We start from the raw sequence: 23,259 nt of genomic DNA, 5'->3' as shown, positions 1-23,259 counted from the left end.
AGCCTTTGCAGAGCTCCCGGCAGGGCCTGTGAGAGAGATGTTGTCAGTGGGACATGCCCGGGCCTCCCAGGGCTCACAGCCTCACATGGAGAAAAGCAGGTGTGATTCATCGTTGCACAAGGTGGCCTGTGAGGCCCTGGGATGCTCGGGCTAAACAGGAAGATCCAACAGGGCTTACTAGCAGGGACAGAACTCAGCCGGCCGCATGGCTGTGCATGGTAGCTCAGGCAGGGGGACAGCTTGGGCTGAGACATTCAGAGACCAGGAGTTACATCAGGAAAGGTGGCACAGGAAAAAAGCACAGGACTGGCACAGCTGAGGGCCACCATGCCATCTTCTAAGCTACCAGCTACCTCTGTGTTTGCATCTGTCCAGTGGGAATAAACACACCTGCCTTCCAGAAAGAATGTGGGGATTCCAAGGGACCAGTCCCCAGAGAGCACCTAGCCAGGTCTGGCAGGGTGGCCCTCAGTCTCTTCAGCAAACCTGTGTGAGTGGCTTGGCATGGGGAGGTGGGGGCACAGGGCTCACATGGCGTGGTAGGACTTCCGACCTGTCCTGGAGCCCAGAGACCATTCTGCACAGGCAGAGATTCGCTCCCAGCGCTTCCACCTGGGGTAGAGCTGCTTTCCCCCAGCCACGGTCATGGCCTCTCCCGAAAGGCCCGTTTCCACCTGGTTGGATGGGTAAGGTATGTTTGTGGCCTTAAAGGCTTCAACCCCCACCAGGAGCAAGTGACTCAGAGCTTGCCTTCTGTCCCCACCCATGTCTCTCTGGAATGGGGGACACCGGGCACTCAGATCTGGGTCTTTGGCCACCAGCGGTTTGAGTGGTGGAAGTAAAAGGGGCAGCTGTTCTCACGATCGTGGTGCTAGTTTCTGCTGTGTGCCACTGCACCGGGGCTCTGGGTGCTGGCCAGAACTGACCACCAGGACCCGTGTTGTCCACACAACTGTACCCTTGAGGTCATGGCAGAAAATTGTCTCTGAAGGTCACACTTTTGATTGGCTTCTCTTGGCCAGATCAATGGACGTGTTGCCTTTTGATGTCACTTATCCTAAAAATAAAACTTTTCCCGTGTCCCACCAGGAAGCGCTGGAGGCCCACAGGCCTCAGTTCATCTCTCGCTCTCAAGAGCGGCTGAGAAAGCTGGAGCGCAGGGTGCAGCAGAGGAAGGCCCAGCAGACGGAGCACCCAGAGCAGAAGCAGAGCCGGCTCCCCGTGCGCGCCAACAAGAAGCAGTTCACCGTGCCCCATCCTCTCAGTGGTGAGCCACAGGTGGCCGGGCGGTGGAGGAGGCAGGGAGGGGACCCTGGGGCCGGAGCCTTCTCCTGGGAGGGTGGTTCCGAACAATGCCATTGACACGTGCAGAGACGAGCCTTGGTGTCATGGAGCCTGTTCTGGGACCAGCCCATTTTGAGACATTCCACGTGGGCATCTCACTCCTAGCTTACCCCTCTAGCTGGGAACGAAGCCACACCACCCCAGCAGCCGGGACAGCAAGTTCACATTCCTGGCTCCTAACTCGTGTTTGCAGGAGATCCCCTTTGCCCTTTATAGATGGCAAAACACGTCTCAGGGCCAGAGGTCGACTGCAGCTTGTCTATATCAACATTCGTCATCTTGAAACCCCTTCCCTGCTGCCAGCTCAGACAAGGGGTGGCCAGCTCATGGGGCACTGTGAGGCCAGGGCTGAGCTGCCCTGGGAGAAAGGGCACTCACTGTCACGGGAGAAGGAGTTATCAGGAACCTTCTCTAGGCCAGCATCATGCAGGGAGCTGGGAACACCACAGTGAGCAAGACTGACCTCAGTCCTTCTCTCGTGGACCTTATGAACAGACTATTAAACTAGCAAGAATCCCAAGAAAAGAGGAGGCGAGGGTGGGGGACACCAGAGTGCACACTTCACAGCCTGCCAACCCAAATGTGAGACTCAAGAGGCCTGAAGAAACCTCAGTTTTATTCCTTTGGACCAAGGAATGAGTTCTCTCTTCCTAGGAAAATGTTTTGGACCCCAGGAGGTGAAATCATGAGTAAAATTCTAAATAAAATCCCTCTGGGGAAATGACCATGTTCAATAAAGTGCAGCTCAGCAAGCATCACCAAGGTCCCATAAGGGGCATTGGGGGGACAGGGGAAAGGGTGTTATCATAGGATTCCTGCTGCTCCCCTGGTCCTTGGCAGAGGACTGTCTGGCCTCAGCTCCACCAAGAGCAACTGGGTTCAGGCATAGACTTCTCACGGTGCCGCAAGGTCTGAAAGCCAGCCACCAGTGCGTGTGTCCTGTCTCGCAGTGCCGGGCTTGCTCTGGGCAGGCTGGTTGGTGGTGTCCAGGCTGAATGGCCACTAACTCTCTCCAGTTCTGATGAGGCTGCTTGATAAAAATGGTCATGCAACCAAAGCTAATGTCAGCAAACACAATATGAGATCACTTGAGAGTGTGCCAGACTCACATTCACGGACCTAATGGATCTAAGGGTCTTCCTTTTCAGCCAAGGGTCTTCACTCTGTGTAGGAAGGAACGGAGAGCCGGGGCAGAAGGAAACTTGTGTAGTGCGGTGGTGTTTGGTAGCTTTCCATCACTGTAACAAATACCCAAGATTGCTGCAGGCTGCTCGGCCCAAGGCCGCTCCTGCTGCACTCCTGCTGGGCGCTTCCCTGCTGGGCTGTCAGTGCAGGCCGGCTTGCAATCTTGCAACCCGGTTGGGCACAAAAACACAAGCCAGTCAAACTGAGACAAAGTTTTATTTTGTGAGAAGCCGTGTGCGTCCCCTAACAAGTGGGTCCACCCACGTGTGTCTCTACCGGCGGGGGGGGGGGGGGGGGGGGGGGAACGATGACGACACCCTCCTACCATCCTTCCCCAACCAATGGGAACTCTCCCATTACAAGAGTAGTAACCTGAGTCCCATAACGGGCCCAGGTAAACAGCAGGAGTCCAATTACCATATGAATGTAACTTAACATAATCATAATCTCAATGGCTGCCTGGCAGTCACTAAACCCAAAGGTGCCTGTATCAATATTTTTGCTGTGGCTCCTAGCACAAGATAAGTCAACTTAAAAACAGAAAAGGTTTATGTTTTCTCATAGTTTGGGAGGTTTCAGTCCGTGGTTGGTCGGCCCCGGTGCTTTTGGCCCTGTGATAGGTGGCACATCATGGTGGAATTGTGTGTGGCGGGGAAAGTTGCTCACTGCCCAGCAGCCAGGAAGCATAAGGGAGAAAGACTCACCAGGACTCTACCCCTTTGAAGGCACCGTCTTGGGGATCTGAACCCTCCTGCTAGGCCTGCTTATTAAAGTTCCCATCACCTTCCAAGAGCTCCAGCAGGGGCATGTTTCAGACCCAAACCAGGATGGGTTCCTTCTCTCCCGGGCTGGGGCTTTCAAGTGTCCTGAGTGTCCCAGGTGATGTGACCTTGGTCATCAGGAGTGTTTGCTATGGCTTAAAGCCACAGAAATGTACACTCATTCTGGGGCCAGTGTCTAGAGAGTGGCTCCTTCTGGAGACTCAGGGGAAGGTCCCATGGCCCCCTCTCAGCTTCCATCGCTGCTCCCGGCTGTCCTGGCGACCTTGGCTGGGAGCGCCTCCCTGCCTCCCCTCTCTGCCTCTGTCTTCTTGCGGCCTCCTCCTGGGTCCTGATTTCCTCTTCTCATTCATGGGGCTGGGGTCCACCTAGCCCAGCAGGACCTCATCTCAATTTGACTCTATCTGCCAGGACCATATTTCTAAGACAGTCACAGCAAGATCTAGCCTCAGCTAGTTCACGTTGAGACGCAGGGGGTGGGGGTTGGACTCTGATGTATTCTTGGGGGCGGGGGAGGGTCACAATTCAGCATCAATTAACTTTGATGTTTCCCCTAAAACAATTATCCTCACAAGTTCACCTTCTTATCAATGAAAATCTTAAAGCTGTGTATAATAAAAAGGGGATCCAGCCCCATCAGTGGCTTTAACTAACTGAGGCACCTCTTTACACCCCAAATTCCAAGACAGCCCTGGTGACTGGAATGTGCTCAAGGGGACGTGGCCAGCATGGGTTTGTGGCCACTCCTGCCTGTCATCCTCGAGGTACTTAGGTGTGATGAGAGCTTTGCTTTCATGTTTGCTTGCGTCAGGTCAGTTAAATCAGACATCTTCTGAAATCAGAGCCTCGTGGGAGCTCAGGCCAGTGAGAGGGGACGTTTAAGGGCCCGTTAAACAAGTCTGCAGTGCCTATCTCGTCTTCAGCCTGTCTGCTGGCAGGATGATAAAAGCGAGATGCAGATGTTTTTCTTACATGCTAAATTAGTTAATAAATCATAGCGTGAGCGCGCGCTGGCTGCCGTGTCAAGGCGTCTGCTAAGAAGACTCAGGCTGGCTCTTGGTGCTGGGCTCCCTGCCTCTGATCAGGGCTTACAGCAGACTTGGCTCAGGGACAGATCCAGAGGTTCAGGTGGGAGCTCCAGCCGCTGCCAAAGCCAGGAGATGCAAGTCCCTGAGTTGGCAGGAATGATTCAGGCAAGGCCAGGGTGCAGGTGTTTCAGATGAATTCTGAGCAGCTCTGAGGTTCAGGGTCAAGTGCTGTGTGTGTGTGTGAGAGAGAGAGAGAGAGAGAGAGTATATTGATGAGGGTGAGAAGTCCCTCTGTGGGGCAGGGGAACGTTCATGGATGATTGGGGGTGACAGAGGGACCAGGAGGCAGCATTATGAAGGGCCTGGCCATAGTCGCCGGCTCCTGATGGAGGAGACCTCCATGCGGTCGGGTGAGTAGAAAGACGAGGCGGGTCACGGTGCAGCTGGGTGAGGAGGTGGAAGCACAGTGTGAGAGGTCCCAGAGGTGCTCAGTTCATCTGTGGGGCGGGGGGAGGAGATGCAGAGGACAAAGAGCTCCAGGGACGTGAGGCCCAGGAGGCTAGTGGACACTACATCCACCACTTCTGAGTGGTGTGCCACTGCCTCACTCGGAACTGAGGCAAGGTGTGGTCAGGTGCAGCCAAGGGCGGGTGAGGGCGTCATCAGGAGAAGGCGCAGAGGCTGAGACCTGGAGGAGCGGAGCTGAGATGGAGGACAGGAGGGAGGTGGCGGAGGGCTTTGCTTTCAGCCTCTCACGAGACCAAGTCTCCGACATGAGGGCCCCTCTCTTGCCCAAGCCTGGGCTCCACCGGGTCAGTCCCCTAGAGTTACCTAGGGGCCATAAAAAGGCTCTTCCATCATTGCCACACAGTGCCCGGGGATTGGGTCATGCTCAGAGGCCAGCCTTGCAGATGACATCCAAAGTAGGATGGTGTGAAAGCAAGTGGGAAGCATCAGCACCTGAGGCAGAAGAGGTCCAGCCCCTGTAGACAGAAGGGGTACAACACCTGCAGGCAGCAGGGTTCAGTACCTGTGGCCAGTGGGTGGCAGCCCCCATCATCCCATTGGCATGTTTATGGCTTCACCCTACACCCACCGCAACTCCTCAAACTTGTCCCTAACCATCTCCCACTGAGATGGGTACCCGGCTTCAGAGCCTCCCTGGAGCCCAGGCCCCTCCCCACCTGACCCTGCCACCCCAGCCCCAACTGGTTGGTCCCGTTTGCTATTCTTCCTTAACCCAGGAGCATTCACACTTAGGGAACCAATCCACTCTCTGAATCCCACCATCCTGCCTGACCTCACAGGCCTGCTCCAGTCCAGCCCCTCTCCGTTGGACTCCTACACCAGGCCATTTCCTCTGCTCCCTATGACATGTGACCTGGCCTGCGCTGGCTCTCACTTCTCAGCTGAGAGCTTTTGCTAGGGATGAATTTTTTTTTTGCTTCTACCTGTGCTCAATGCTGCAGCAACATGGAAAGCCAAACAGTGCCCAGACACAGTCCGTGTGGCCTGGCCACTTTCCTATCTGCCCGTTGGGGTGCTTTTCATGGCTCTCTGGTGAGCAGAAAACCCCTGAGGGGCATCCCCTTCCTCCCTGAAGCCCTCCCTGTCCCCATCCTCCCTGACCCCGACCCCACTGCCATTTGCTCACTCGTGGCTCATGTTCTTGTAAATCGCCTTTTCCTTCTTCACTTTGAATTAGGGTCCTGTGGGTGTGCTGGGGAGACCTCCCTAGACTGGAAGCACTAGTGAGCTCGCACTAGTGGCCCCGAGACTCCCCACTGCACCTCTCACATCACACTGAGTTAATCTGAATTGCATTATCCACACTTCCCAAAGGGAGCCAAGTCAGAGCCATTCAAATCACGGACCAGTAGAGGAATGGAATTTTCCAGAAGGCGCTGCAAATTTCCTTCTCCAGGAGAGCTGCCTTCACTGAGGATTCCTGGCTGGAGCCTGTATTAACATTAATTTGCATTCCCAGAGCATCTAGCTGGAAATGTGACCCAGCAGATAGGAGATGGCAGCAGAAGTCATCATGGTAACAAAAATGTGCCGTTCATCACGCAGCAGCTGAGCAGGGGCCGCCACATCCTTCTGATCGCCTGAACCCATCTCATGAATGTTTTTCCATAAAACATTTAAATAAATATTTGTGGTTAGTACTCCCAATATTAATCACAAAGGAATTTCAAAATGTACTTATCAGATGAAAGTAATTTTTTTTTATTTTATCCATCCACAGAGAAAACAGGAAGCCTGAGTTACTTAAAAACTGTTTCCCATGCACACTATCACTAGTGCCCTTCAGACACTGTGACTGTGCAACAACGTGCTGCATCTTTAAAAGAAACGTGGGAACAAAAGACTGATTTATGCCTATTGGTTAGAATTAGAGTAAAGAACAAAGAAAAGTGTTACTTCCGATTAAAGTAGCAGAAGGTGCAAAAGCCAAACTGCAGAGTGGTAAGGAAATTGCCTATAAGAGATTGCTTTTCCCAATTGCTTTGATTTTATTTTCCAAATGGTTTCGTTTTGTATTTCATAAAGCAGTTAAGTACTAAGCCTTGCAGTACTCTGAGGATATAAATCCACTTGGCCAAGAGCATGAAGGTTATTAGTCATCTATAAATTATTATAGTTTGGAGTTCTTTAAGATGCTGGTAAGCCCTGGACTTGGAGCAAACAGGAATTTCATGAAGTTGTACACTAATTTTTTGAGGTGATCTCCTCTCTTTGCAATGTTCAAGTATAATCCTTCATTATCAATCATCGTCCCCATGCTGAGTGATAGATCTTCAGAACTGACTTCTGACTGAAACCTGATGTTCTCTAGATTCATCCACGGTGTCATGGATTTCTTTCTTTCTTTAAAGCAAAATAGTATTGCAGTATGTGGGGGGGGGAGGGGGCACCCATCACATTCCATCACCCATTTATTGGTCAATGGACACTTGGGTATTATGAATAACACTTGGGTATTGTGAACACTGCTGCGATGAACACAGAGACACAGATACCTCTTTGACATACTGACTTCATTTCCTCTGTGTCTGCAGTGGGGCTGCTGTGTTGTACGGCAGTTCTAATTTGATTTTTTGAGGGACCTCCATCACGTTTTCCATGATGGCTGTGCTGTGCAGATGCACAGTGACAGGGTCCCTAGGTCCCTTTCCTCCACTCTCTTGCCCACACTTTTCTATGGCCGCCCTGACAGGTGTGAATTGGTATTGTGGTTTCAATTTGTATTTCTCTGTAGTTGAGTAACATTAACCTTTCTTCTTATAACTGCTATCCACTTGTATGTCTTTTGAGAAATGTCTACTCAGGTCCTTTGCCCATTTTTTAATTAGGTGGTTTTCTTGCTACTGTGTTTTTTTTTTTTTTTTCCTTCTTCCTACAGTTTGAATATCAACTCATGGTCAGTTGTATGATCTGCAAACTTTTCCTCCCGTCCCACGGTTGGTCACTTTGTCCTCTTGGCCATTTTCTTGTCTGTAGGTTTTTCATGTGATAAAACCCCTTTACTAATGTTTACTTTTGTGGCCTGTGCTTTTGGGGTCACACGGCCCAGACCAATGTCATGGAGCTTCCCCACTGTTTTCTTCCAGCACTTTTACATTTTATTCTTCTGCATGTGACTGTGCTGACACTGTTTATTGAAGAGACTGTCCTTTCCCATGGTGCGTCCTTGATGTTTTCTGCCAAAGCTCATAAATGCGTGGGTTTATTCCTGAGCTGTCTATTCTGTCCCGTTGGTTTATGTCTCTTTTTATGCCAGTATCATGCTGTTTGGATTACTGTAGCTTTATTGTGGATTTTGAAATCAGGCAGTGTGATGCCTCCAGCCTTATTATTTTGCTCACGATGGCATGGCCTTGGCTAGTCAGGTTCTCTTGTGACGCCCTGTGAATTTAGCTTTTTTTTTTTTTTCCTATTTCTGTGAAAAAAAATCATTGAAATTTTCTTTCATCAGTGTTTAATAGTGCATATCATTCATGTCCTTGTTAAATTTATTCCTAAGTATTTTGTTTTTTGAAACTGTTAGAATGAGGTTATTTTCTTGGTTTCTTTTTCAGATATTTTATTATTAGCATATTTAAACACTAATTTTTATATGTTCATTTTAAATTCTTTGACTGTACTGGATTTGTTTTTTAATCTAGCGGGGTTTCTGGTGACATCTCTAGAGGATTTCTAGATATGAGATCATGACATCTGCACACAGAGAAAAAATTACTTGTCTTTGACTCAGATGCTTTGAATTTCTTTTTCTTACCTAATTGCTCTGGCTAGTATCACGGAAGTGGAGAGAATGCAGATGTTATAGTCTGGATCTGAAATATCCCCCGAAGGCACATGTGGTGAAGACTTGGTCTCCAATGCAGCAATGTTCAGAGGTGGAGCCTCTGTGAAGAAATTGGATCACGATGGCTTTGACGGCATCAGTGGATTAATCCATCGAGGAATGATTCATATCTGATGGCATGATTGGGAGGTGGTGGAAACTGTAGTCTCTGGGGCCTAGTTGGAAGAAGTAGTTCACTTCCTGGCGGCCACAGAGCAAACAACTTTCCTCTGCTGCACTCTTTACCGTGATGTTTTGCTTCATCTCAGGTCAGAGCAATAGAGCTAGCCAACCAAGGACTGAAACCTCTGAAACCATGAGCCAAAATAAATCTTTCCTCCTTTAATTTGTTTATGGCAGGTATTTGGGTCATCCTTGTCCTCGTCCTGATTTCAGAGGAAAAAATTCTCAACTTTTCAATGTTGAGTGTGATGTTAACTTGGGCTTGTCATATCTGACCTTTGTGAGTTGAGATTCATCTTTTCTATACCTAATTTGTTAAATTTCTTGAATCATAAAAGGGTGTTGAAATTTGTCAGATTATGGTTTTTGATCTTTGTTGTGTATTACATTTGTTAGTTTGTATATGTTGAACCATTCTCATTTCTCAGAGACAAATCCCACTTGATCATGGTGAATAATTCTTTTAATGTGCTATTGAAATCAGTTTGCCAGTATTTTGTTGAGGAGTTTACATTTACGTTCCTCATGGACATTGTCCTGTAATTTTCTTTGCTTGTAGTGACCTTGTCTAGATTTGATATCAGTGTAATACTGGCCTCATAAAATGGGTTGGAAGTACTTCCTTCTCTTCAATTTTTTTTGGGATCAGTTTGAAAAGGATTGTATTAGTTCTTCCTCGGACGTTTGATAGAATTTAGTCATGAAGACCTGAGATCTTCAGCTTTTCTTCAAATGAGAAATTTTTTAAATTTCTGATCCAATACCCTTACTTGTTATTGGTCTGTTCTGATTTCCTATTTTTGACTCACTCTTAGTAGGTCTTTTTTTTTTTTTTGTAAGAACTTATCCGTTTCTTCTAGGTTATGCAATTTGTAGACATATATTCATAGTAGTCTATTATAACCCTTTGCATTTCTATAGTATAAGTTATATGTCTCCAATCATTTCTTATTTTATTATTTTGATTTTTTTCTTAAGTCTAAATGTTTGTCAATTTTCTTTTCAAGAATGAACTCTGAGTTTATTTGATCTTTTTATTGTCTTTCATTAATTTCTTTATTCTTTGTTATTTCCTTTTTTCTATTAACTTTGACTTTAGTTTGTCCTTATTTTTCTGCTTGCTTGAGTCATAGTGTTATATTGATTGAGATCTTTCTTCTTTTTTTACTTTAGTACAATAAACTTATTTTATTGCTATAAACTTCTCTCTCAGAACTGCTTTTGATGCATCCTATAAGTTTTAGCATGCTCTTTCTATTTTTTTATTATGTTGGGATTTTTTTTTCTTTTGGTACTGGCGAATGAACCAAAATGTGCTTTATCACTGAGCCATATCTCCAGGACTTTTTTTATTTTTATTTTGAGACATGGTCTTACTAAGTTGTTTAGGGCCTTGTTAAGTTGCTGAGGCTGACTTTGAACTTGCAATTCTCCAGCCTCAGCCTCTCAAGCTACTAATATTACAGATGTGCACCACCACACCCAGATGATCTTGGGGATTTTTAAATTTTCCTTTTGATTTATTCTTTGAGCCATTGGTTGTTCCAGAGTATGTTGTTTAATAGCTACATATTTGTGAAATTTCCCAAAATGCCTCCTGTTAGTAATTTTTAGTTTAATACCATTGTGGCTAAAAAAGATATTTGATAAATTTTAATCTTCTTAAATTTGCTAGACTTGTTTTATGGGCCAACATATAATATATTCTGGAGAATGTTCTGTGTGTCCTTGAGAAGAACCTGCATTTGATGCTTTTGGATGGAATGTCCACTTGGTCTAAAATGCAGTTCAGGTCCAATGTTTCCATCTTGAATTTCTGTCTGGATGATCTATCCATCGTTGATAGTGAGGTATTGAAGTCCCCTACTACTACTGAATTGCTCTTTATATCTTCCTTCAAAGCTGTTATTTACCTGATATATTTAGGTGTTCTGATATTGGATAGATATATATTTATAATGGTCCTATCCTATTGATGAATTGACCCTGTTTTCATTATATGATGACCTACTTTGTCTTATTCCAGTTTTTGACTGAAAGTCTCTTTTCTCTTATGTAGGTATAGCTCCTCCTGCTTTCTTTGGGTTCCAATTACATGGATTATCTTTCTGGTGCCTTTACTTTCAGCTTACATGCGTCCTTAAGGCTGCAGCAAATCTCTTATAAGTAGCATATAGATCTTTTAAAATCTACCCCTTATCTTTTGAAGGATTTAATCTGTTTAATTTCAAGTTAGTTATTAAAAAGTAAAGACTTACTGCTGCTGTTTTTTTATTATTTTCTTTTCCTCTTTTATTTTTGTAACCCCTTTGTTTCATTCTTCTTCTCTTGCTACCTACCTTTGTGATGTGATGATTATTTTGCAGTGGAATGCATTGATTACTTTATCTTTTATATCCACTAGAGGATTTGAATTGGGATTACCATGAGTCTTTCATGAAACAACTAAAACAGCTCATAACAATTCAACTTTATTGCATACAAAAACTCTAGTTTTTCTCCTCCTACCTCTCATATTCTTTTTTTGTTGTTGTTTTTGATGTCACAATGTACATATTTTATATTGTGGATCCTTTAAATTGTTTTGGTTGGTTATTTTTAATAGTTTGTCTTTTAACCTTTCTACTGAAGACGTAAGCTGTTTACATACTACCATGATAGTATTAAGAACATTCTGATTTTGACTATGTGTATACTTTTTCCGGTGAGTTTTATACTTCCGCAGGAGTCCTGCAGCTAAGTAAATTGCTTAAATTCATTTAACCTTGTTTTCCCTAAGCTTCTTTTACCTTGGAATGCTTTAATCTAATTCTCAAAAGCCTGCTTTGTGACATTGTTATAGGATTCTTTGTTTACATATCTACCAGGCTTTGCTAAAGAAAATCCAGCTGGAGTTTTAATTTGTCATTTTCCCCTAGCAATCTGGGACTGTGGGAAAGTGGTCTTTCTCTTTACCTGTTGTGCTTTGTTCTAGCAATGCCATAAAGAGATGGCTTCAGGGACCCAGGAGCCCCCGGGAGGTGTGGTGTGGTACCTATTTCCATCTGTGGCTGGAAGCTCACCCAGCAACTGGTCCTGCCCCGAGCAGTCTCCTTGTTGACCCCCGAAACTTGTGACAGTGCCACTGTGCTGGTGCCTAGTCTTCTGAAAAAGAAGTGGCAGTTACGTTCCTTTTGGAAAGTGCATCACAAATGTCACCCACCGTGTGAAATGACTACAGAAAGGAGAGAATCCCATCAGGTGGGGGAAAGCCTGGCCCTGCCTCTCAGCTGACCAAACGAAGGGAAGGAGCAAGGAGCTGCCAGTCTGACAACTTCTCGGCAGTGGTAGAGCACTGCTGTCCCCAGCTTTGCCTTCCCAGGCAGCCGCTCACACTGTGACATGGGAGGCCTCAGGCCGGGGCCTGATGCTCTGAGACAGTGGCGTGGAGAGGCTCTCTCAAAACAGGGTTTCCAGATTTATCAAGTGAAAATTTTGGATGCCAGGTTAAATTTGCATTTCAGACCAACAAGAAATAATTTTTGCATAAATGTGTTTCATGCAATCGTTGAAAAAGTTTCATTGTTAATCTGAAATGCAAATCTAACCTCAAGGCTATGCGACCCAGGAAGGCCTGGGCTATCTCCCAGGTTCTCTTATTTCCTTCTATCAAAGCCACAGTGGTCCTCAGCTGTGGGCGAACATCAGAATCAGCTCGCCTACACCCAGAATGCCTGGTGCAGAAGGCCTGGGTGGGGCAGACCTACCTGTGTCACAAGGTTGCAGGTGATGCTGAATGCTGCTGCCTCATTGGCAGGGCACTCAGGTAGTGGCTCTGATTAGTGTCCCCATGGCGAGTGGTGCTGGTTAGTGTCATCCCTGTGGGAATGTTGTGTTCAGTGCCCTTGTGGGTGACACCGGGTTGTTTGTCAATGCCATCAGCTTCTTTCCAGTTTATAGAGTGCTCTCAAATGGCCCACTTTTATAAATTCTTCCAAGAACCTTTAAGGCAGATCCTGTGCCCCAGCTGAGTAGAGGAGGACCAGGACTTCAGAGAGCTCGAGTAGCTTGTACCAGGGGCACAACACCAGGCCAGCCCAAAGAATCACCTAGGTACATCATGCAAGCTTAATGTTAGCTTCCTAGCTCTCAGTTGTCTTATGTAAGCAGGAAGAAACTGAAGTTCCTGCCATAATGAGTGAAGTCATTAAGAATTGGTGGGGACGGGGGTGGGGGCTGGATGAAGCTGACCAGTTCACAGCTGGATTTCCTTTGAGAAAACAGTGTTCTCTGTGTGCAAAATACTCTGTAGTGCTTTGCTGACCACTGCAGGGCTTCCTGGGGACTTGTGTCTTTTTGATAACGAATTGAAGCCCTTCAGTGGGGTTTACTTTGAGAGCCTTGGTCCTAAATAGGGATCTGGTTTAGTGTAGAGTCTCTGAACCTGCCGACCCCAGGGTGAAGGAACTTGTGGTCCGTCTGACCTAGGCGCAGGCTGCCTTCCCAGCAGTACCCTTGGGCCTTTCTGTCCCTCACTGGGTCTCTTGAGGAGTAGCCAGTCAACAGACACAAATGAGAAGCACCTGGTGCTCTCAGCCACAGGACGGAGTGTGAGTGGAAGGAGTAGGGAGCTGGGCAGGGAGGGACAGAGGAGAGATTCTCATCCTCTGGGAGCTCCTTCCACTTGGGGAGAGCGGTCGGTGGACAGGCAGCTATAAACCAAGCCTAGACCTAGGGGAGCTGGAGAGAGAAGGGGGCCACTGACAGTGCTCATTGGTCCAGGAGTCAGGGCAGGAGAGGTCAGGGGATGCAGCCATGTACCTCCCATGACCGTTTTCACAGGCGTGTTTGATGTGGGGTCTGGGTTGCCCTCTTACTGTGGTCTGGCCCATGTTGCATCCAGGTTCTTTCAAAGGAGGATCTGCCATTGGCTGCTGGGCTGCTGTGTTCATGGTGGCCTCTCTTGTCACCACCCCTTCTCAAGTCCATCCTGTAGCTCCCTAGTACCCCATCTTTTCATGGAAGCCCTGAGGCAGTGATTCAGCTCTAAGCCCCAGGACGGGTCTCTGTGTGCAGGAGGTGAGCTCTATGCAAGGAGAATGGGTCACCCTCTCCTACCCAGACACCCCGCCACCATCACCACCGTACACACCCACCTTGCTTCTTAAACTGAGTATGCAAAAGAAATGGCCATTTCTGGAGACCCTCTGGTTAGTTTTCGTTTCTGAAGCCTGTATTCCTTCACCAGAAAGGTCAGAGCCTCCAGGCATGTCCACACCATGCCCTCCCCATCTCCTCCTGTGGCTGGATGGCAACTGGCACGCGCCATTGTTTTCATGTGAAGGCCAGCACTGGCCTTCCTGATCCGTGGAGCAAGCTGCTCACTTCGTGCTACCATCACGCAGGGCCAGGATTCTGCTGAAGCTGGACGTGATTTTAGAGAAAGGAGAGCGTTCATCCAGCACAAGAGCCCGTCAGAGGCAAGCAACCTGTGTGTCTTTGAGGTGCCTGTGTGTGGTGGGGTGCCTGTTCAGGTTCCTCAGGGCTCCTCAGTCCCAGGTAGACCACTCTGCGGTTGCTCGCATTGGACTTGTTGGAGGTTCCAATGCAGAGAGCTGAACCGAAACCCAGTGCACAGAACAGAATTTGAATCTTGACATTCGAATGTCACCCTAGCAGCCGCAAGTCAGCTGCTTATTGCTGTGAAATCAGTGTAATGAGCAGCCTAGCCGTCTTAGAAACACACCCAGGTCCCCCTAAAACACCCCCATTTCTTTTATTTTTGGGGAGGTGTAGACTCCAAGCCATTGCAGGAGCTGCCGAGTCGGTGTGTCTTGGTTTTGGAGTGTCTAAGGCAGGGGAAGAAGTGTCTCTGAGAGCTCAGTGACTACAGAAAACAAAGCCCCTGGGAGGGTGACCTCCTAAAGCCTACTGTGAACTCCATCATCATCGAGGTCACTGCCCCAGGGGGGAGCAAAGCCTCCCTGTGGAGTGTGGACACAGGTTTCCAAGGGAGGAAGAGCTGCTGTTGGAGGATGCTGGCTGCTCCCTGGGGACTCTGACAGCTGTTGAATGGGAAGGCCACCTGTCCCTGTCCGTGCACGTGCTTCGCAGACCCCCATGCCGCATGTCATGCATGCCACATGTGTTTCTGGAGATTGACGGCTGTCGGGCCTTTGATTGTTCAGCAGCCATCTCTCGCGGAGGCTCCGAGTCCCCTCAGAACCTGGTTGTCTGCTGACCTGGAAGCAGGCAAAGGCTTAAGGAAGCCTGGCCTCACCAGAGTCCGCTGACCGCAGGCCCCGTGGTTTGGGTCCAGTGAGGAGCCAGGTGCAAGGATTTTTTCTTTTTCAGGAGAAAAAGTTCCCTGAAATGTATAAATAGGTGACTTAGGGCTTCTCTCAGGGAAAAAAATAAAAATCACCCTCCATTTGAACAACAGTCGGAGGTAAGTGTGACTATAGTCTCACGTGGGAAGCTTTAAGGATGATCTCTAAAAGACCCCTAAGCAGGCTGAAAATTATTCTCTCCAGTTACTTTCATTTTATTAAGGCAGAATTTAGATTAAAAGGGAATTGGGGCTGGGGATGTGGCTCAAGCGGTAGCGCGCTCGCCTGGCATGTGCGGGGCACTGGGTTCGATCCTCAGCACCACATACAAATAAAATAAAGATGTTGTGTCCACCGAAAACTAAAAAATAAATATTACAAAACTCTCTCTCTCTTTCTCTCTCTCTCTCTCTCTCTCTCTCTTTCTCTCTCTTTAAAAAAAGGGGGGGGGGTTGATGAGATTTCACTGAAAGGTTGAGCAGAGCACACCACACAGGGTGGGTTTCCATGCCATGGAACGAGACCCTGGGGCTGGGGCAGGTGGAGTGGTCCTGGCCGCCTTCCTCCCACACCCAACCCCTCAGGCTGCTGGGGGACCCCTCTTTTTGGCTCTAGCTGTCTTGTGCTCTGGAGTCTCCCCAGCTCCCCTCCTGCCTGGTGGACCTGGCCACTCCTCCCTGAGGCTGCGTCTTTGGCGCTGGCTCTGAAAGGCCCTGTTAATCTGACTTTCAACCCAGGCTCTGAGCTCTGGGTCTTATTCATCTTTGTGTCCCCACGGCCTAGCACCAAGGAGATAAAAACTCAGCAATTGTCAAATGAATGTGTCGCTCACCCCAAGCCTGTAGTCATCTCCACTCATGTCTCCAGGCCCCACGGCTCTCTCTCTACCTGTCCAAGGTAGATGAGTCCCGTGGCTGCACTCTGTACCCAGCACTGCCATCTTTCACCCACCACAGGGCTGCGATGGCTGGCCCGGGCTCCCTTGGCCACTTCTGAGTGTGCGCCGCTCAGTTCCTGTTCTGAAGAGCGCCTGTCATCATCCACAAGCGGCAACAAGCGGATCTGCTTTAACACCACAGGCGGCTGTTCATCTCCCTTACTCCTAAGACACGCTCCTTAACAGATGCATCAAACTCGGCAGGGGGCAGGGGGCTCCTGTTTTTGTTGTTGTTGTTGTTGTTTCTTAGAAATAAAACCAAAACGTCATTGTGGTATCGATACTGTAAAGAACAAACTGGAAAGAAAAAAGAAAATTTCAATTTCCAGAATAGGCCACCTATCACTGAGTTGTGAAATCAAATGAAATGTGTTTTTTTAATCCCTTCCTGTCTACATTGAATTCACCCTAATCCTGAGTAGTTCTTGGGGAACCCTAATCCCACCTGCCTGTCTTCCTGCGAGGTTTCTTGTCCCTCAATGGGAGCCCTAAATTCTCACATATTTGTTTACCCAAGACCCCAGCTGACTCAGATGACACTCCTTCCTGGGATTTCCCAGAGCACCTGTCTCTGCCTGGTCCTGTCCAGAGTGGAGGCTAGGGTGGGATTAGTGGCAATGTCACCTTCCTCCTTCTCTGAGAGTCTCCCGCCTTTCTAAACACGGTGATGTTTCCTCTAGTTGTGAATATTCCTATTTCTTTCTTTTTTCCTCCCATCTCTCCTTTGAGGAGTGGGGTCATAACGTATGTTCAAACCACTGGGCAAGATGTGAGCTCAGCCACTGTGCTGTTTTCCGTACTGTACATAGTTGTTGTGCTCAGAGGGGAAGGCGTTCCCTAGTCGCCCTGTCTCACCTTCTTGCATAGTCTGGGAAAATTCTGTATGTCCTGGAGCTGTCTTTAGTGGCTCCACTGGTGAGACAAGCAAGGGAGAAAGTCCTGGGCATGGGGAGAAATGAACGGAAATACAGCTCAGGGTTCCTTGGGGATCACGGGGATCACAGGGATCCCACGCCTACTCTGCAGCTTAGCAAGGATCCTGGGCCACCTGTCTGCTTCTGCCAAATGATGCAGTGAGCTTGTCCATCTGGGTGCTCCAGGAAGCAGGGCAGCTGCCCAGGTTACCCCAGGCCACAAGCACCCCAGGCTTGTGTGCCCCACCCTTGGCTAATCTATAGGGCTGAGTCTCTCTTGGGCATTTCAGACTTGTTTTCCGTTACTGTAAAAGAGTACATGCCATTAAAAAAAAATCATTTTTCAGTGTGCCATATGTAAACCTCACGATGATCGTGATGTATTCTCACTCACACTGAAGAACATTGCAGTACCACAGTGCTGTTGTTGTTTTTTTGCCACTCTGCACTTAATCAAAGGGCCACTAAGATACAGGGCTACAGTGTTGTCCATGACTCTTCTGACATTAGAAAAGTGGGCGGTGGTCTTCATCTGGCAGAGGCTGAGCAGCCCGGATGGAAGACTGCAGGTGTGATGAGGTCTCCTGCTCTCAAAATGTCTAGGGCAGCTGGGTGATTTCCTTGTCCTTAGGGGCCTCGAAAATCTAGTGGAATGAGCGGAATGGCCATGGACCCAGGCACATCCCCCAGAAAACCAGGACTGTGGCTGCAGGAAGCACCCAGAGGAGCGGTTAACACTGCACCTCGGGCCTTCGCTGGCCGCTCAGTGGTCAGCGCAGCCATTTATGGGTGTGAGCCCTGCAGAGTTTGTTACAGGCTGTGGCTTAGAGGAGGAGAGTTCCAGGGAGAGTGCCAACTCCACCACTCCAGAGCTGTGTAATAACTCTGTACCTTCTGTAATTAATCATCTCCCCCCCCCCCCGCCTTTTTTTTTCCAGATAACTTGTTCAAACCCAAAGAAAGGTGCATTTCAGAGAAGGAGATGCATATGAGATCTAAAAGGTACCTGGTTATTATGTGACATGGGAGGAATTTGGGGAGGGAGTTGGGGTGACATGACAGTGCTGACCAGTAAGGTCATTTAGGTCCATGTTTAAGGTCTGAGGTCCTCTTGGCTGCAAATCTGAAAACACTGGTTTAACCGAGCACTGAATGCTCATCTGCTCTTGGAGAAACATAGAAAGGGGTGGTCTTTGACTCTGGACCAATCCAGTACTGGTCTCTGCTGCTCCGAGCTGGCATCATCGCTGTGGGCTGGAGCCGTGTTGCTGCACCTCTGAAGGCGATTTCATGGAGGCCAGACGCTGTTTCTCCCAGGGCCTGACAGCACCAGAGCCTGAAAGACAGGATCCAAGCTGGAAGCCGCTGGAGCGTGGGAGCCAGTGGGGCCTTGGAGGGGCCACCAGCCGGCTTTCCTGGCGCTCTGGCTCTGGCAGGCTTGGCGGCCCCCGTTCAGCGAATTCTCCCTGTTGTGCTCGGCTGGTTGTTTGCCAAGACTCCCACTAATTCTCACCAACCTGGTGCACACAAAAGCTGCCATTCTTCAGGAGACCTGGCCGCTTAGCCAAAATGCTAACGCTCAGCAGTGTTGGCCACGTTCATGCAAGGACAGTCGTCAGGGCACAATAAAGCATCCGGCACGAGGAGGGATTATAATAATTAAATCAAACTGATAGTGACACCACTGAGATAGAAAGAATAACCCCACATACACTCTGGCCCCAAATCTCTACTTTTACTGTGATTTTGTTGTTTCCCATGATAATTAGACCACTTTGATTGTCCCCAGGGAACACCTCTGTCAATCAGGAAATGAAAGCGACAAGAAGGTGGACCTTTGTATCAGAGGCCTGGTTCACAGCATTCTGTCCAGGGTTTATAAAGGCTGCTGGGTTTGAAGCCTTGCTGTTCCACAAGTACAAAGTTGTGTGTTCCTTCTGCCAAAAGCATCTAGTTTTCAATTTAGCAGGGGAAAAGTATAGCCAGATTCCTCCCCGTGTGTGTGCGTGTGCGCGTGCACACACATACACACACACACACACACACACACACACACACACACACACAATCCTCAACCCCAGACCCACTACTATGGAGCTTTGCAAATCAAGCAACTAAAATAATAGATCTTAAAGCAGCGTCGGTAGCAGAGTCTTGCTCCATCCTTTCACTAGGAGGAAACTGAGGCTCAAAGCAGACAGGAGAGCTGGTGATGCTGCACCCGGGTCGCTGCTCTCCCAGCTGGTCTCTGAAGGATTCCTCAATCTTGTTTCTCTCTGCTCTGTGAGACGTGCCCTGGCTGGATGCTGGCCCTGGCTCACCTGGAGCTTTTCTTTTTTTTGCATTCTCTGTTATTAATTTTACTGTTAAATTATATTTTAAGTTGGAAAAAAATGAGACAATGGAGATAAAGCTCAAGTCCCCTCACAACTCCTGCTCCCCTCGCAGCCTCCTCCCCAGCCCCAGCCCATCTGCTGCAAAGACCTTCTCTCCACCTTGAAGTAGACTTCTGTTTGTTCACGAACACTTACGTGGTGTTGGACCACAATGGTGTCATACCATGTTGTCCACAGCTTGCTTTTCTCACAGTGTAATGTCAGAGGACACAGATTGTCTTCCTTGCAGCTTTGACTCTAGGCAGAGTATGGCCCATGGGATGGGTAAGACCATGATGTATTGGAGGGGTCTCTCTTAAGAAACTAGTAAATCAGAAACAACCAAGGAGGGGTCTGTGAGTTTTAAACTCCTCAGCTGACTTGGATGGCCAGAGTCAGGAAGCGACGTCCGTGGATCTGAAGGATTTTCCACCGGGGAGATTTGGGACATGATAGCTCTTCCTTCTGATCCCGGATGGGCTCCTTTCTGGAATCATGTTTGGAGTATTCAGGAATACATGAAGGATGTGTGTTCCCAACATTTCCCCACCCACCAGCAGCTTCATTCTGTCTAGTTGGGTGAGCGCTGTGTAGAGGGACAGATCAGAGACTGAGGTCTGAGTGCCAGCTCCCTGTGAGCCCGCAGCAGGGCTTCACCAAGTCTCCTGGTAAATGAGGGCCTGGGTTCCTCATTTTTCTAATGGTGGGACACCACCTGCCTCCTCCAGTGGTCATGTGGGTTGAGTTTACTCAACCACCAGGTCAGCCTGGTGCCTGGTAACTAAGATGTCACCTGCTGACACTGTTATCATCATTATCTTTGTTTTTGTCCTATAGTTTTGATAATGAAGCAGATTGCATTGGGCTTTCAAACATGAGAGAAAAAAGCTATTTGAGCTGAGTGCCATGTGTATGGCAACCAGCAGCTCTGGCTGCAGTGGCCCTGCTAGTCGGTGGGTTCTAGAAGCAATACTGGTTGACATGGGCACAGAAAGAGTTTCTGTTAGGAAAGAGGAAAGAAGAAGTGTCCCTCGGGCCCTGCCTGTAACTTAGGAACTCCCACTTTAACATAAGAGAAGGCCATAATAACTGTGCCCAGGATGTATTTGGAAGCAGCTTAATTAGACGTGCAGTCTCGTAAGAGGAGGCACACAGACCTTTTGGCATGTTTGTTCCAGCATTGTGATTCCTGCCACTTCTATCTGTTCCGCCTTCCAAGTCTCTAGAAGGCAATCATTGGGTGGCAAAAAATTTAAAAAAAAAAAAAAAAGGTTTTGGGGGTCAAGGTTGAATAACACTCAGAATGCAAAGCAGAAGGTTTAGAATCCCCCGATTTACAAGTTACTTAATTATCCCTGAGGGTGGAGGGACAAGGGAAGACCTGGCCCCTGCAGCTTGGCTGTTGCACTGGCCCTACGAGTACAGAGACGAGCTGCTGTCCCCAGTGTGGAGCTGTTCTGGGGACAGGGGGAATCCTTCATGTTGGCATCTCCCCACGGGAAGGAAGCCCATATGCCTAGTCTTTCTTTGAAGTGTCAGAGGCTCTGACAAGGCAGGATGCTCTGTGCCCAGACACAAGCTCTGCTACCATCCAGAATGTTCTCTGTGTCTGTTTCAGAATCTATAATAATTTGCCAGAAGTTAAAAAGAAGAAAGAAGAGCAAAAGAAAAGGGTTATCTTACAGAGCAACAGACTCCGAGCTGAAGTCTTCAAAAAGGTAACGGCTCGTGCCAGCAGGTATGAGGCGTGTGGCCCAGAGCCGTGAACATGCACTTGACATCTCTGTTTCCCCATCTCTCCAGCAATTACTGGACCAGCTCCTTCAAAGGAACGCAGTCTGACCTGGGCTGCCCTGCTGACCACAACCTGGACCTGGGAAGACTTCAAACACTGGATAAGCCATTAAACTTAGCATTACCTTCACAACATGAAAACACGTATTTTACTTTTGATTTTTTTTTTCCATAAAGGAAAGAATCACTTCCTGAATGACCCAAACAAACAGCACGCCTGAGGAACTAGGTCAGCAGTCTTGCAGGGATAGTGACTCCATGGAACCCGCTAGTCTTTGTCCCCTTCTTCTTCTTTTTTTTTTTTTTTTACTTCCGAATTTTATCTTTGTGTCTAGGGCTTCTCCCGGCCATTTCCACCAAGCAGATGGGCCTTATACACTCAAGTGTGTTTTGGTCTCTGGGGGACTTTTTTTTAAATAAAATTTCTGGGACCAAAATCCATCACTTTTTATATACAAATCCCAACATCTGCCAATTCTTGCAAAATCTAAAATAGGGGTCCTCACAGCATGTTTTAAAACATGCACCCCTAATGCCAGAGACTGCAGCGAGAGCAGACTGCCTCCCTCCGCTGCCCTCTCTCCCCCGCCCCCACAGCGCCTGACCTGGCTTAGCTAGAGTCTGTTTCACCGGAAGCTGAGGGCCGAATCCGCTGATAACTCTGTAGGAACATCAGTGTTTTCTGCACACGTAACCCTTCCTCAAAAGCTGTTTTGTTAAAGTGGCCTAACAGCTCCAACTCTGCTATTTGTTTTTCCAGACACTTACAATGTCCAGTATTTATAAATGTATTCAGGAAGTTAAGAAAAGCTAGTTTTTACAGCAAAAAGGAAATAAATGCAATTATTCAAAAATTCAAGTGTTTCTCTCTTACGTATGCTGATCTGGATTGAACAGTGGCGACAGGTTAACAATGGTGTGAAATGTCTTTGTGGGGACCCCAGGGTGACACCCTCCTTCTCTGCCCCCTCTGGCTACCATGGAAGTCCTTGGCTTTCAGATGCCCCATGGGAGAAAATCCCCTCCAGAGACCTCGTACAAGAGAAAAGAGAAAACTGCTGGGAGCAAGATTTAGGATCCTAAGCCCCCCAGACTCACCAGAAGTGCCCCCAGGAATGAGAGAGAAGTTTTGAGGATGCAGCAGGACCCCTCTGTCCCTTTCCCATGGTGTCAGCCTCCCTGTCCGACCCTTATGGCACATAGGATGCCTGTCCATTCCCTGTCCGCTAACCAGCTGCCTTCGGAACTGCACCGCAGGGTTCTCCCCGACACCCTCCTGCTCTGCTCTGCCCATGCTCACTCTGCTTGACCTCCTTCCCATCCATGAGAGGCTAACAATGATAGCAGGAGCAAGGCTCGGGAGCCCGGCACCCGGTCTGCAGCCAAGATCCAGGAAGGAACCCACAGGGCAGTTTGAGAAAGTTTAATGCACTTATTAACCACACAGAGGACGGGCACCATGAGAAGTTAAGACGCCTCCAAAGAACACAGGTAGGAACACCAGGTGAAAGGAGTAGTGCTACCTCTAGAAAGTCCCCTCCTGCCCCAGGTGACAGGGAATGGTGTGGTTCAGCAGATAACAGAAGTTTCTGTGCTGCTGTGCAGATGGAACTTGTTGAAAATCCACCTTCTGGAACTTGCCAGAAACCTGCACAAGGAGCAGTCTGCTCTGTGGCCATCTGCTCTACCACCAGCTCAGGAAGGCCAGTGAGTGTGCACTGCAGGGGCCTGCCTGAGCTAAGCAGAACCCAGAAAGCAGTGCCTTCCTGTCCTGCAGTGTCTCTGTAGCACTTCCTACCAAAAGGCTTACCTGTGCTAGCAGGCAAAGGGAGATCATTCAAAGGGCCTGGATCCATTTTAAAAGAGCAGGCAAAAAGGGTGGATTTGGAGGTGACAGAATACAATCAAGAGCTGGCAGAGTAAGACATTTAACCTTGCTTCAGGTTCCTCAACTGCCAGATGCAGAGAATTACAGTGCCTCCTTCCCAGGGTTGCTATGGAAACAGAGTGAATAAACCTGAATGGAGTGCGTGGCAGGACCCTGGCCCCAGAGCACACCTG

General features: G+C 48.3%; 1 protein-coding gene across 2 annotated transcripts in view; it reads left to right on the top strand.

The window, feature by feature from the left end:
• The window catches only part of C5H10orf90 (chromosome 5 C10orf90 homolog), a 191,491-nt gene extending 170,197 nt beyond the window's left edge, over positions 1-21,294 (top strand). For both annotated transcript variants that reach the window (XM_026384308.2, XM_026384307.2), the window contains 4 exons: positions 1,090-1,267; positions 17,968-18,031; positions 21,023-21,122; positions 21,208-21,294. In XM_026384308.2, coding sequence (XP_026240093.2) covers positions 1,090-1,267; positions 17,968-18,031; positions 21,023-21,122; positions 21,208-21,246 — 381 coding nt within the window. In that variant the 3' untranslated portion in view covers positions 21,247-21,294. The remainder of the gene's footprint in view (positions 1-1,089; positions 1,268-17,967; positions 18,032-21,022; positions 21,123-21,207) is intronic.
• Positions 21,295-23,259: the final 1,965 nt, after the last annotated feature.

The sequence above is a fragment of the Urocitellus parryii genome, chromosome 5 (assembly GCF_045843805.1).
Source record: "Urocitellus parryii isolate mUroPar1 chromosome 5, mUroPar1.hap1, whole genome shotgun sequence".
Taxonomy (NCBI): Eukaryota; Metazoa; Chordata; class Mammalia; order Rodentia; family Sciuridae; genus Urocitellus; species Urocitellus parryii.
The sequence above is the reverse complement of the archived record's forward strand: the minus strand, read 5'-3'. Positions and strand labels throughout refer to the sequence as shown.